Here is a 16,148-nt window from a genome sequence, read left to right as displayed (position 1 = left end):
GAGGGTCACACTGTAGTCACTTCCTGTCTGAGTCAGGACTGAGGCAGCCACTTACATACCTGATATTTAACTCTTTCAGGCAGAGAAAGAAAAAAAGGAACACAGCATAGTTATTTGTGTGCTAGGCACTGTACATACACATGTCTATCTCATTATGTTACACGTCACTTCGGGTATAATGTAAATACAAAAATGATGACAATGTTAGGATAAAATTCTTCCAATCATAAATAATTAGCCAGTCTTGCCACAGTATTGATTGGGGATTCCCCCCCCCCCCCCCAAAAAAAAAAAAACAGTAGTACCATTCATACAACTATGACTGGTTAACCTTTGCCAAAAACAGATGTCTAATGTCTGTGCAGTTTTAGCTAGCCGACCATTATCAGTGCAAGAATGAGCAGCAGCCGGAAGTGATTGGTGCACAGTGCAGCATTCCTGAGCTTCAGTAGCCTTCATTCCACCATCACCAGGCCTAGAAGATGTGCTTCATGTGCTTCACGCCATAAGTCTTGAAGAAAACCAGCAGAATCAGACCCCAAAGTCCGAGAATGAATCCACCAGGAGGGTGCCACTCCTTAGGTTTGGGTTTCTGGAAGAGAAATGCAAACAATAAGCCATTTATTTTACACATTTGAATCCTGTTGATGTCTATTCCACAGCACTATATAGAGAACACTAAACCAGTCCCCTCCGTAACTGTCTCTCAGCCGTGCTCACACTCACACAAACAGCCATACCGCACTCTATAAACAGCCCGCTCACACTCTCTCAACAGCCCACCCACAGCCCTACCACACACTCTCAACTGCCCTACCACACTGGCAACAGCCCTACCGTAACTAAACCTGAGACGGGCTCACACTCTCCACAGCCCTACGGCACACCCTCTCTCAACAGTCCTACCGCACACTCTCAACAGCCCTACCGCGCACTCTCAACAGCCCTTCCGCGCACTCTCAACAGCCCTTCCGCGCACTCTCAACAGCCCTTCCGCGCACTCTCAACAGCCCTTCCGCGCACTCTCAACAGCCCTTCCGCGCACTCTCAACAGCCCTACTGCACACTCTCTCTCAACAGCCCTGCCGCACACTCTCAACAGCCCTGCCGCACACTCTCAACAGCCCTGCCGCACACTCTCAACAGCCCTGCCGCACACTCTCAACAGCCCTGCCGCACACTCTCAACAGCCCTGCCGCACACTCTCAACAGCCCTGCCGCACACTCTCAACAGCCCTGCCGCACACTCTCAACAGCCCTGCCGCACACTCTCAACAGCCCTGCCGCACACTCTCAACAGCCCTGCCGCACACTCTCAACAGCCCTGCCGCACACTCTCAACAGCCCTGCCGCACACTCTCAACAGCCCTGCCGCACACTCTCAACAGCCCTGCCACACTCTCAACAGCCCTGCCGCACACTCTCAACAGCCCTGCCGCACACTCTCAACAGCCCTGCCGCACACTCTCAACAGCCCTGCCGCACACTCTCAACAGCCCTGCCGCACACTCTCAACAGCCCTACCGCACACTCTCAACAGCCCTACCGCACACTCTCAACAGCCCTACCGCACACTCTCAACAGCCCTACCGCACACTCTCAACAGCCCGCCCACACTTTCAACTGCCCTGCCACAATCGCAGCAGCCCTACCGTAACTATACCTGAGACGGGCTCACACTCAACAGCGCTACCGCACTCTCAACAGCCCAATCTCAATTTTAGGAGAAGACTGACTACTAGTATGTTTCTGCGATGTGGCAGTAAACCAAGGTCCTGGATGCTTCCGTCTAAAGAATTTGACTGCCCGACAGTCAATAATAAAATCAGCCAAAGCAGGGTATGAGGGTAAACACCATAAACACCAAGGTGGGCTGTAAGTGCTTGCAATAACTTATAAGAACACAACCTAACATTTCAATTCTGATTAACAAGTTCGGTCAAGGTATCTTTTAAAATCTGGTCAGGTGTGACTTAAAAGCACACCTGACCCAAGGCAAAAGTACCTAAGCTAAGCACAGTGATATGTTCATGTTGGATCCACAAACCTTGGTAGTTTCTCTCCTTGTGCGCCCTGGTCCCCGTAATCACTCACTGAAAACTTTGACTTTCAGCTGACATCAAATTTTCAGACAGGAAGAGGCAGGGTTGCTTTGATATTCCTCCCATCACCCTTCCATTAGGGAATTCATTAGGTGGGGAAGTGGAGGGAATGTAAGGGTGATAGGTGGGAACATCGCAGCAAGCCTGCCTCTTCCTGTCTGAAAATTTGATTTTAGCCAAAAGTCAGATTTTTCAAGGAGTGCTTATAGAAACAAGGAAGAACAAGGAGAGGAACAGACAATGCACAGAGGTATGTGGATCCAGTATGATCATACCTCTGTGCTCACCTTAGGTAGCTTTGCCTCAGGTCTGGTGTCCTTTAAGTGTAATTAAGTATTGATAGACAGTAAACTTTGGCCTCCCAGCACTAGAATCATACAGCACTGAAATTAAAGCGCCAAACTCTAACATACTGAGGATTTTAGCATGCTGCAGCCTTCCCTGTCCCATGTGACAGAGTTAAAGAGACACTGAAGCGAAAAAAAAAATATGATATAGTGAATTGGTTGTGTACTATGAATAATTACTAGAAGATTAGCAGCAAAGAAAATATTCTCATACTTTTATTTTCAGGTATATAGTGTTTTTTCTAACATTTCATCATTCTATAATATGTGCAGATTACACAACACTCAGCATTCAAAATGAGTCTTTAAGAGCAGTCTGTGAACTAATGACCTCTCCTCTGGCAGAGGAAAAGTAAATAGTCCAGGAACAGTTGAGATAATAAAAGTCAGATAACAGCCCTCTCCACGACTAACTTAGTCGGAGAGCTTAATGGCTTGTTTGCATAGAGATAATAACTGGAGTTTCTCAACTCTTCCTGTACTGGAAACAATTAGACTGATGTATCTGATCTTAATGTTTTATTTCTTAGCTGTGCTACACATACAAATCATAATATCATCATTTTTTTTTCGCTTCAGTGTCTCTTTAATGCAATAATGTTCAACCCAAGAGTCCCTGTCATCATAAAGCTGTATTAGATTAAATAGTAATGGAGTGCAGATGGTTACTTTTGAATGCTTGAACCAGGCTCACACCTCACAGCCGGTGCTTCATAAGGCAGCCCTGACCCCATCACCCCCCCCCCCCACACACACACACACACACACACACCAGCTCCAATGCGTGTGCTGCACCACCGCAGCTCGATGGGGAATACAGCCAGATGAGTCCCAGGCAGCTAATGAGGCCTCCGGCGCAGGAAGACGCAGCCACTTAGCCCAGGAACCTCTCTGCAATTATTAATTAAAGCCAAGGAAAATGTTTCTTGTTTATTCACAGAAAATCTGCTCTTATCTAAAACACAGACGGAAATGCAGAGTGAAAATTATACCTCTAAGCTGAATGAAAACGTGTGAAGATTAAATGTTATCATTCCGGCTCAGCGAAAGGCAAATTTCAGCTGATTTATTCTGACCTGACATTGTATTAAATGAGGGGTTTGACAGAATGATTGCCTGTGACAGTGGAGCGGGCCTGGCGACACGCGCTCTGCAGGTAAGAGGGGGAGGAGCTGGAAACGCTGCCGACATAATATAAAGGAAGGGTTAGAGAGATGGAATCATCAGTGTGATATTAACACATGTATTTTAATGTACAAATATTTTATTAATAAGGTGCCCAATGTTGTATAGAGCTGATTTATTTCCCTAAAACCAAGTCTGTCTCGACTAAAGTCGTATGGTGCCCCGGGTGGGGCATTTCTTTATCGGATCCCAAATGAATACAGCTCCAGGACTCCTACTCTACCCCAAACTACAATCCTGTGCACCTGCTGTCCAACTATCCCCAACCCCTAATCATGGGGTCATCAATTGTCAGGCTTCAACCCAACTCCCAATCCTGTGCACCTACTGTCAGGCCTCATCTGCAACCCCCTAACGATGTGCACCAATTGTCCAACTTTATCCCCAACCCCCAATGATGGATTCACTAACTGTCAGGCTTCAACCCCAAGCCACAATCATGTGCACCAATTGTCCAAATTCATCCCTAATCCCCAAATATGGATTCACCAATTGTCCTACTTCATCCCCAGCCCCCAATCATCCATTCACCAATTGCCCAACTTCATCCCCAGCCCCCAATCATGGATTCACCAATTGTCCAACTTCATCCCCAGCCCCCAATCATGGATTCACCAATTGTCCAACTTCATCCCCAGCCCCCAATCATGGATTCACCAATCGTCCAACTTCATCCCCAGCCCCAATCATGGATTCACCAATCGTCCAACTTCATCCCCAGCCCCCAATCATGGATTCACCAATTGTCCAACCTTATCCACACCCCCAAGCATGGATTCACTAATTGTCAGGCTTCAATCCCCCCCCCCCCCTCAATCCTGTGCACCAATTGTCCAACTACATCCCCAACCTCCAATTATGGGGTCACCATCTGTCAGGATTCAACCCCAATACTGTGTACCACTTGTCTAACTTTATCCCCAACCCTCAATTATGGGGTCACCAACTGTCAGGCTATACCCCCAGCTCCCAATCCTATGCTTCACTTGTCCAACTTCATCTCCAAACCCAAACTGTCATACATCACTGCCAATCCCGTGTGATAATCAGCAGGATTCATCCCTAGCCCCTTACACTCTGCTCCTTAAACACTCCTGTGTACCAGTTGCCTAACCCTTAGCCTTGTTGTTCTTTAACTTGAACGTATCATTACTTGAAGGTTCCTTAAAGGGAACCCGAACTGAGTAAAATTATTTAAAATAAACACATGATGCAGCTGCAAATGAATATTACATACTTATCTTGCTATCGGTTCCTCTCAAAAGCTCACAATTTTCTTCTAACAGTGATTCCTTCCAGTTCTGACTGAAATATACCAGTTGCAGTGAGTTATATATCAGCTGCTGTCAGTTGCAACTGAATGTGCAAGTTAATGCCCATGTTTCCCTATGGCTCAAGTGGGAGATGTTACAGTTTAACAGTGTGCTGACCAGGAAGCTGTTATGGGGTAATGGTCATTTTCAAAATGGAGGACAGAGAATTCCATTGATCACAGTGGACAAACAGGACGCAGGAGAGGAGAAAGAAATTGGGGAGTAGACTACACAGGAGGCAAGTATGACGTGTGTATGTTTATTTTGAACTTTTATTTTCAGTTCAGGTTCTCTTTAAGCCTGTACTGTACTTAGACGCTTGTAGTGGCTTCAGTGGAGCATATGTGTTACTCTTTGAAACAAGACAACTTTACTTTACTATGCGATATGGTAATTTTTGCTTGTACCATTCTCTTTCTGACAATAAAATATAGTTTAAAAAAAAAATAACTGTCCTTAAAAGAGTTTTGCCAGATTTAGCAGCAACCAAACACTTCCTATAATTTTCTATTTCATATCGCTGTTGAGGAATCTGACGCAGCTGCTGGTTGTGGACACGCCTGCTCCTCAATAATCACAAGCTTTGCTTTTATAGAGATTTCAGGCTGTGGAAGGGAGTTTTTCGCCTCTCATTTGAATGACAGATTTTGCCTGAATAGCAGAGGATAGAAAGTATAGTTTGTTTAAATTTGCAGTTGCGAAGATCCGCATCAAAGTTGCAGCCAGCCTCAGTCCCTGTTCCCCGGTCATAGCGGGTTTTTGGCGGGGTCAGGTGGAGAACGTTCTCTTATGCACTCCGCTCCTTCCTATATAACGAGTAGATGACATCGCCAAAGCCCACATAAGGAATCTCACTGCAGACTGGCTTCAATATCTGCCACTAGCCAGAAACCTCACACAATATTATTTACTTCTGAAGACTGCAGAGACAGTGGGATCTGCATTGTGTTCCCTGTAAAAACAGGAAGGGAAATCAAAATCAATGAAATAAATACTGTATATTCTGGCGTATAAGACTACTTTTTAACCCTTGAAAATCTTCTGAAGAGTCAGGGGTCGTCTTATACGCCGGGTGTCATACCCTATCCTGTTCCCGCCTCTCAGATCTCGCTGCTGAGGACTGTACTGAAGCGGCGCAGGCACACATGTGCGAGATCTGAGAGGCAGAGAAGGAGGTAAATAGGATACAAGGGCGGGCCAGAAGGGTGAAAGAGGCGTGTTTTATGGGCACAGAGCAATCTATTCTTCCATACCGCTCTGATACACAGGGAGACAAGGAGAGCTGACCAATCCGCTTAGGGACAGGGAGAGTTGACCAATCCAACCAGTCAATCGCCTGCATACTGTTATATACTGGGTACCACATACAGTACAGCACCAGTATCTGTTCATTCATAGTACCAGTAAAATGATGTTTTATAAATTTTTATTTGATGTGCATTGGAAGAAGGGTAGTCTTATACGGCGAGTATATCCCAAACTCTATATTTTCACTGAAAAAGTTGAGGGGTCGTCTTATACGCCAGAAAATATGGTAGTCACATGCTTCCAAATAAAAGAATCAAATAGTCAAATACCCCGCAATAGTTACAAGCATCCAGATAAAATAAATAAGTAGTCACATTCCTCCAAATAAAATAATTATGTAACCACTTGCCTCAAGATGAACAAGTAGCCCCCCCCCCCCCCCCAGTATAGAAAATGAGAGGTGTCCCTCAATGTAAGTAGCTCCCCCCTCCGTATAGGTATTGAGCGGTGTCCCCCAAAAGACACTCTCCCAGTATACAAGGCCCTCAGTATAGGTAGTGAGGCATCCCCTAGGATGGCGATATAGCATGAGGAATTAGGGGGCAAGCATAGTGCCCAGGCGTGCACCCCTCTAGATGCGATCACTAATGGGATCCTTGAGATAATGGCCTCAATTCACTAAGCAGTTTAGACTATCTACTGATGGTTTTTGGTCTACTGAAGGTTTGGTGTAATGTTTTAGACCTGCTTTTAGACCTGGTCTAAAACATTTGGTAATTAGGTCGGTAAAGTGGGGGAAATGATCAAAAGATGCAATTCACAAAGGCAAACAAGGAGTAACCACTCCCACTTTTTCTGGCAGAGATTAGACCAGCTGATTTCTGTCGGTAAAGTAATTCTGTGAGGTATTTTAGAGGTGAGGATGGAACCTTTTGAATGAATTATGCAGGAGTTTAATTGTATCCAGAGCAGAGCTCATCAGAGGAGAAGGATGTCAGTCATAGCTACTCATTTGTGAATTGCAGCTTTTGATCATTTCCCCTGCTTTACTGATCTACTTACCAAATGTTTTAGACCAGGTCTAAAAACAGGTCTAAACTATTTGGTAATTATTAGTGAATTCCCTCTTGATGCAACTGATTTACACTAAACCATCAGTTGACTTGTCTAAACTGCTAACTCGCTATAACAGAGCTGTATTAGCATATGCAGATATAAACAAGATGAGCACCAAGATCCACGTTTGTTACAATTCATAGATGTACAGCGCGATCCTGGAAAGGACATCTTTTTTCCCTCGATAAAAGTGAAGTCTCGATTTAAATAAATTAAACAGCATTATCAGCGGGCGCATCGGCTGTACTCTGACCTGCTCCGCGTCAAGAAAGAAGAAAAAAACATTCCAGTGTAAGTTCCAGTAATTAACCCCGTCCATGTGAAGACTGCAGCGCTGCTTTTAATCAATCTTCCTTATGCCAGATCAGACACCAACTTCCAAGCTAAGAGCCACCTGACCCTTGTAAATAAATGACTTTCATTTGTGGGGAATTGAAATACATAACGTGAGGAAGATCAGCCGCCAGTGCTAAGTGCACAGTTATTTTATACAGCCGGGATCAGAGCACTCCACTAAAATAGGACATTATTCACACGTAGGCAGTGTGGGAGTATGGAGAGCATTTATTATGGCATCTCATTGGCTGCAGGGAAGTAGTCATGCTGTAATCCCTGGATGGTCTGGATGGGTTTTCACTAGGCATGTTCCAGGGCTACTTCAAGGACACCTGAAATGAGAGGTATATAAGCTGCCATACTTACCGTATATTCCGGCGATAAGACATCTGGGCGTATAAGATATAGAGGGGCGTTAAAATATAGAGTTAGGGATATTCTCGCCGTATAAGACTACCCTCTTCCACGCACACCAAATAAAAATGTAAAAAATCATATACTGGTGCTGTACTGTATGTGGTACCCAGTATATAGCAGTATGCAGGCGATTGACTGTTTGGATTGGTCAACTCTCCCTCTCCCTAAGCGGATTGGTCAGCTCTCCTTGTTTACCTGGTTATCAGAGCGGTATGGAAGAATAGATAGCGCCGTGCCCATAAAACCAGCCTCTTTCACCCTTCTGGCCCACCCTTGTATTCTATCTACCTCCTTCTCTGCCTCGCAGATCTCGCACATGTGCGTCTGCGCCGCTTCACTACAGTCCTCAGCATCTGAGAGTTGGTAACAGGATTGGGTGTACCACCCGCATCAATGACACCCGCCGTATAAGACGACCCCTGAGTTTTCAGATGATTTTCAAGGGTTAAAAAGTAGTCTTATACGCCAGAATAAAACAAGACCAGTTGCCTGGCAGTCCTGCTGACCTATTTGGCTACAGTAATATCTGAATCACACCAGAAATAAGCATGCAGATAATCTTGTCACCTCTGACAATGTCAGAACCACCTGATCTGCTGCATGCTTGTTCAGGGTCTATGGCTAAAGGTATTGGTGGCAGAGGATCAGCAGGATAGCCAGGCAACTGCTTAAAAGAAAATAAATACGGCAGCCACTTTCACTTCAGTTGTCCTTTAACCACTTGAGGACCCACCCTTTACCCCCCCTTAAGGACCAGCGCTGTTTTAGCTGATCTGTGCTGGGTGGGCTGTGCAGCCCCCAGCACAGATCAAACACCAGGCAGAGCGACCAGAGCGCCCCCTTTTTTCCCCACTAGGGGGATGATGTGCTGGGGGGGGGGGGGGGGTCTGATCGCTCCTGCCTGCCTGGGTGTTGCGGGGGGGGGGCACCTCAAAGCCCCCCTCCGCGGCGAAATTCCCCCCCCCCTCTCCTCCCTCCCTCCCCCGGAGATCCGAGGCTGCACAGGAGGAACGGATCTGTCCTGTGCAGCCTCTAACAGGCTCCTGCCTGTCATGTGACAGCGATCCCCGGCCGCTGATTAGCCGGGGATCGCTGATCTGGTACAACGCTGCTACTGTTAGCAGCGTTGTAAAAAATGTAAACAAAGCGGATTATTTCCGCTTGTGTTTACATTTAGCCTGCGAGCCGCGATCGGCGGCCCGCAGGCTATTCACGGAGCCCCCCGCCGTGAATTGACAGGAAGCAGCCGCTCGCGGCTGCTTCCTGATTAATTAGCCTGCAGCCGGCGTCGCTGGTCCTGCAGCTGCCACTTTGCCGACGCGCGGTATGAGTGCGCGGTCGGCAAGTGGTTAAAGGACAACTGAAGCGAGAGGCATATGGAGGCTGCCATATTGGTTTCCTTTTGCACAATAACAGTTGCCTGGCTGTCCTGCTGATCTTTCATGAAGCAGCAGTGTCTGGATCACACACCTGAGACAAGCATGCAGCAAATGCAGTCAAACTTATAACATCTGATCTGCATATGCTTGTTCAGGGTCTATGGCTAAAAGTATCAGAGGCAGAGGGTCAACAGGACAGCCAGGCAACCTGTATTATTTCAAAGGAAATAAATATGGCATCCTCCATATACCTTATACGTCAGGTGTCCTTTTAAACATAATCAGTGTAGACACACACACACGACCAGTGTACTGTGCATGCTCTAAGTGGGCACAGCTCTCCTTAAAGCAGTAGGATCAGCCATACTATGCCAGGGAAAAAAAACACATATATAAGTAGATAAATACTTGACCTACTTACATAACACATGTATTATACTGTCCACGTTTTGATTTCAGTGAATGCTATACAGTAAATGACGAGAATTCTGTTCCTGGTGGGGGCCATGTCTTTTGCCCACAGTTAAGGCTAACTCGTGATGTCATTTCTGCCCTTTACTTTTTTTCTTGTCTCCTCCAATCGCTGAGTCACCTCAGCCTTGCTTGTAAACACAAGTGAGTAGGGGATTAGGTTTCAGATAAGAAGCTGGCAGGGAAATAAAGGGAAGAGATGGAATAGATTATAGATAAAAAGAACCCCCAGCATGCAATTCTTTGGCACGACTACTAAAAGGCCAGTGTTCCTTAAGTATGTGATAACTCCAAATCATAACAACAGAAAAAGTTTTGAAAGTTTTGAATGCAGGATTAGCATCTTTATCACTTAATACACTCAGACCAGTTGCTGTTGAAATTTGATTTTTATGGTGACGATACCACTTTAAGGTGCCCATTAACAATACAATCCCCTGGATGATCGATCTCCTGATTTGATCAGTATAAACGATCATTAAGGCCTACCAACACAGGGAAAACTGCATTCATAAATTAAATCTGTTTTTCTGGATCAATTCCACCATTCTGATTGGATAAGATAATGTTTTTCCACCCGTTAGTGGGCCCGAACAATCGTTTGATAGTTGTCCTTGAATTATTTACGACAGGTGCAAATCTTTTTTTACTTAGCTTTAAACAATCATAGTTAACTAAAATTCTAAATGCCACATAAGTTTCCAGTAATTACTAGCAAATAGCAAAACTAAGGCCTTTTTTCATCTTTTCATTTTTTATGTGAATAAAACATGACATTTACAGGGAACAGTTTTTACTGTGGCCATTACTATGGAGGACTGTGTCCAGCAAATCCAGCATACAGAAACAGTCCTCACTGACTGTAATCCTGTCAGTAAAATATCTTCAAAATGATAGGAAGCAGAAACAGCTTCAAATAGTGTATAAATAACTAATCACCTGCTCCTGTGTCTCCGAAAGGGGGGGGGGGGGGGTTAAGAATGTAAGTACAGACAAAGTACAGAACCTTCTCTTCAGATACTTTCTCTGCAGCTGTAAAATCCTCTGAATAGTGACAGAGAAGTGGAACCTATCTGCATGGTACAGCTCTAGCCCCGAAGACGACTTTGTTACAAAAGGTTAATACACAAGTATTTTTTTTTCACGTAGGCTGTGATCAGACTTCTGAAAAGCTTTCTATGGTTACTGGCTAAAAGCTCTAGGTATCTGGGGTCTACAGAAGGACAGTTTCTTTGATAGTTCCTCTTTAAAGGCTACGTCCAACCTAATAAAAAAATGAAAACCACTTACCTGGATCTTCCTCCAGCCCCTGGCAGCCATCCTGTGCCCCCTGCCGCAGGTCCGGTAGCTCCCGGTTTCTTCCGCTGCAGATGCCGACCTTGCCAGGTCAGCCTGTGCTCCAACCATACAGCTCACGTGGTCGCGCTGACGTCATCAGGACTGTACTACGCAGGCGCATAACTACTGCACCTGCGCAGTACAGTCCTGTAGACTGGTAGACTCCAATAGGGAATGCGCGTGCATAGGCGTGCATAATACCCTTCACACCCCCGCCCCAGGACTTGACGCCTTTCGGTGTTAGGTGGTCCTGGGGCTGCCACCTACCCAACGACTATCGGCGTTAAGCGTTCAGGAAGGTGTTAAAGGACAACTGAAGTGAAAGGGATATGGAGGCTGCCATATTTATGTCCTTTTACGCAATACCAGTTACCTGGCTGTCCTGCTCATCCTCTGCCTCTGATATTTTCAGTCATAGACCCTGAACAAGCATGCAGCAGATCAGGTGTCTCTAAAATTATAGTTCGATCTGACAAGATTAGCTGCATGCTTGTTTCTGGGGTTATTCAGAAACTACAGCGGCCAAATAGATCAGCAGGACTGCCAGGCAACGTGTATTGTTTAAAAGGAAATAAATATGGTAGCCATGAATGCAAGCTAGAATTATTAGCAACTCACTGACCATCCTGACAATTAAATGGAACAGTGCAAGGCATGCTGGGAGATTTCCTTTCATGCAAGCTGTCCAGGCTCATGCTGAGGAGATGTGGTCTGACACACTGGCAAGGCCTTGGCCAGCTCCTGTCACTGATAGTCACAGTGTATGAGTAGAGACTCTGTATCATGAGATAACAGCAGCGGAAAGAGCAGACACTAAGTTTCAGGTGGTGACAACCTTGCCTTCCGCTGCGGGGAAACAGCGTGACCTTTACAATGGAGAAGTGATGCGCTTGCCAGGTCGCTGGTGGTTCTGAACATCTAACATCTGCAGCGAGATCCCAGGCCACCGATTGCCTCCAATCCTTCCTCCCTGAGACGGTGTACAACATCCTGCTTCCCCAGATCTGTCACTAATAATTAAACACCTCTGCTAGCTCATCCACTGGCCCGGCTACTGAGACGTGCGCAGGAGTCCGATGCATTCAGAAACCGCTGCAAGCAACCCGTGAAATTAATCAGAAAGCTGGTAACGCTTTTTAGGAAATGAGGCGGCTGAGCTGAGTCAGGTCACTTTACTTTTAAAGTAAGCCTGTCCTTAAAGATATTTAAAAAAATACATAGCTAGGGCTTCCTCTAGCCCCCTCCAGGCTTATCTCTCCTGTGCCGTCCTCTTCCGACTCCCCATTGGTCTGCAATTTGCCCTGGAAAGTCCTCTGGTCCGGGGCCAACTGCACATGCATGGCATGGTCACACAGGCACTCCCATCGTGTTCAAGTTGCCTGGAGGGTTCTGCACCTGTGCAGTACTACTGTACAGGCATAGAACGCTCCTGGCAACAGGAGCAAGACGGTGGAGGGCGCCTGGCCGGACTGCGCCGACTGACCACGACTAGAGGATTTTTTTGGAGCCAGTTGCAGGTGAATGAGTAGGCAACAGAGGACAACGAGGGAGCGATTAGGCCAGAGGGGGCTAGAGGAAGCCCCAGGTATGTATATTTTTTTGTTAAAAGGTACACTTTATATTGCATACTTTACATCAGGCAAATATAACAGACATCTTTAGCAGAAAATGTTTCCACCAATACTTTTTCTTATTGGCCATTTGAATTTTTTTTCCCTTTTTTTAACCCTTTCCGTCCTCTTCCGACGTGGGTGATCACACACGCAAGAGTAATAATGGTATTAAGCGGCACAACATGGGACCAAAGTGGGGTCAAAGTGCCAAACTCTGTCTGATACTTTAATCCACATGGGCCGACATCATGCCAGACCAGATCCAGCACTGGCACCCCTACAAGCAGCCCAAATCCACCCATGAGGTAACTTCATTATGTGGTGTAGCGGTGGAGGATAGGACCTGTGCCCATCAAAGTGTGGGACTAAGGGCCCCCTCCATAACAATGTCGCCACCATGCCACAGCGGAGCCAGGCATCTGTACAACACTTAACTCCCGATATGTTGCCTGAGGGATCAGGTCCCGATGTCTGTGGGCGACAGCAGTTGTGTGTGTGAGCGCACATTAAGATGCTGTGGGCTGGATTCATCAAGCTGAGCTGCTAAAGTAGTGCAGCTTAATGTTCTGTAGTGCATGCTATGCATGCCTTACATAGGCAGTGCTCGCTGCCATGTAACGGCCTGAGCCTACTTGCGCAGTTATGTCCACTTTTCAGTTACACATCAATGTTAGAGATGCTGAAAAAGTGGTCAGAAGCGGATACAACTGCGTCAGTGGGCTCCGGCCCTAAAGAGAGTGCCTTCCTTAGCAATGCGGGTAACATTAACTGTGGATGGTCCTGCTGATAATTCACAGGAGACAGAACCACCTGCAGTTACTGTTAGGCGCATTGCTAAGGAAGCAATGCTTGTAACTAAGGAAGGAACTCTCCTTATATGGCAGCGAGCGATGCTATGTAAGTCGTGCATAGCGTGCACTACAGCACATTAGGCACAGCTTGATGAATCAAGCCCCATCATTGATAAAGTCCAAACTTACTGTAGCCGACAAATGTAAGCAAAAGATGCAGTTCCTCTGACTAGATCAATCGCAGCACAACAATATATAGCAAGCTAAATTGTTTGACATCTCCTTACACCAGTGACGGCTCCGCAGTCCATACTCTGCAAGAATCAGAGCAGCACAGAACCACACTGTGCCACAACAAAGCCTTCTCCACCCCCAGGGGCAGCTGGGGAGATTTCTTTGATGCTCTGAGTGGAACGGTCACTAGTTTAAAGGACCGAACACACTTAGAAGTGATAGGCCATCTCTGACAAAGCCTTCACTCAGAAACAAAACTGGTGTATCTTGGGAGAACGGCTGCTGTGTGGCATATGAAAAAGCCCATTCTATTGCTGAAGCTTATGATGCACAGGCATTACTGTAATGGTCTTAATAATACTAGGGCTGGCAATAGCAGAAGAGTAGTCTGCCTCGACTTGGAGCAGGTAAAGAGCAAGCTCCGTAATTTGGGCAATGCTGTTCATCTTGTGGAGACTAGTGACTCTATGCTGTAGGCACCAGGTGTTTGATTTGAGTGCTGAGCTTCAGTAATACTGATTGGTCATCGCTATCATAAAGCCAAACAAGAGTGTCCAACTGAAGTCAAGTGCTAGTACTCAGCCACACATAATGTGAGAGCCAGTGGGCAAATCAAGCACCTGGATGTTCCATCAGATTATGATCTGGCAACAAGGCCACAGAAAATGTGGTTCATCAGACCAGGTCAACTTCTTCCATTGCAGAATGGTCCAGTTGTGACAGTAGTGATCCAAGTGATCCAACTGGAAGGAGCGAGGACATGGAAGGCTATGGTATGCTCTCCAAAAGTAAGTATCTAACCTGAAGCGAGGCCAGCATTTAGTACTGCATTTTTTTTTGGGGGGGGGGGGGGGGGGGGGAGGGTGATTCAACCTTGCTCAGCACACACATCAGTAAGCCATGGGCTTCCATGATAATGTTGCCAATTTCCTGCTGTTCTACCTTGGACCACTTTTGAAAGGCATGACCACTACACACTAAGAACACCCCACGTAACCTGCCATTTTGGAAAATGCATACCTACCAAATTTCTGAGATGAGAAAGTGAAGCCTCTAGATTCCAGAAGCTTCCACCTCCTGAGGCAAGAACCCCCTTGGTGGCACTCTTTTCCTTTCAGGTACACGTTAAGGCACTGTGATCAGAATTGTCACGAAGGACAAGATAACACAACATGTTGTCCTTTTAGTGCTCAAATAAAAACAGTTGTTTTTTTCCCGGAAATGCTGGCCTAATTCTTAAGGAGAGGCAAGACCACTACCTCTTCTTTTAACAGTTTTATATTGCAGGCGACTTCGGCATGGTTGTTGTTGTAAGAAAAATCTGTAAAGCCTTTGAAATGACGTAGAACCCTACTAAACAGAAGCTTTGGTTTTGTCATAGAGCTTCGGTCTCAGGGAAACTACCAGTAAACAGATTTTTGATCCAGTTTATTTCTCAGCCACGCGTTGCTTGCCTTCTGTAGATAGCAAATGCTGGATTTTAGCGGCTTGTTTAGAAAGGTGCACTTCAGTGCCTGGGACAGTAAGACCCCTCTAGATTTTCGCCCCCTCAGAGAGAAGCTTTCTGTAAATGTGTCTGCAGAATAGCTATTTTGGGCATGCACTTGTATCTGCTTTGCGGGGGTCTGCTGACTGGAGGTTCAAGGAATGACAAGGTGGGCACAGGATGATTGTGGGGGCCTGCAAGAAGCCCCAGTTAAGTTAAACTACTTTTTTTTTTTTTTTTTACTTAAAGAGGAACTGTTGCAAAAATCTTAAAATTTAAAACACATACAAATAAGAAGTACATTTCTTCCAGAGTAAAATGACTTTTCTCCTATGTTGCTGTCACTTACAGTAGGTAGTAGAAATCTGACATTACCGACAGGTTTTGGGTTAGTCCATCTGCTCATAGGAGATTCTCAGATTGGCCTTTATTCTTTATAAAGACATTCCCTGAAAAAGATTTATACAAAAATGCTGGTCAGCCCCCCTGCTCATCGTACACTTTTTTTGACAGTTGGATGGAGCAACTGCCAGTCACTAAGTGCTTTTAAAAATAAAGAAAACCCTAAGAATCCCCTATGAGAAGATGGGCTAGTCCAAAATCTGTTGGTAATGTCCAATTTCTACTAGTTACTGTAAGTGACAGCAAAAGAGGAGAAAAGTAATTTATGGCTCATTTAACTCCGCAAGAAACGTACTTCTTATTTGTATATTTAGGCGGCGGCAGGTCGCATGTGGATTTCCATGGAAATGGCCGCTCAAGCGGCCGTTTC

The 16,148-nt window shown here is 45.8% G+C and overlaps 1 protein-coding gene across 1 annotated transcript in view; it reads right to left on the bottom strand.

Annotated features, from left to right (window-relative positions):
* Positions 1-266: 266 nt before the first annotated feature.
* The window catches only part of PIGK (phosphatidylinositol glycan anchor biosynthesis class K), a 203,702-nt gene continuing 187,820 nt past the window's right edge, over positions 267-16,148 (bottom strand). The window contains exon 11 of the mRNA XM_068239190.1: positions 267-592. Coding sequence (XP_068095291.1) covers positions 476-592 — 117 coding nt within the window. The 3' untranslated portion in view covers positions 267-475. The remainder of the gene's footprint in view (positions 593-16,148) is intronic.

This window comes from Hyperolius riggenbachi, chromosome 6 (genome assembly GCF_040937935.1).
Source record: "Hyperolius riggenbachi isolate aHypRig1 chromosome 6, aHypRig1.pri, whole genome shotgun sequence".
NCBI classification, from domain to species: Eukaryota; Metazoa; Chordata; class Amphibia; order Anura; family Hyperoliidae; genus Hyperolius; species Hyperolius riggenbachi.
The sequence above is the reverse complement of the archived record's forward strand: the minus strand, read 5'-3'. Positions and strand labels throughout refer to the sequence as shown.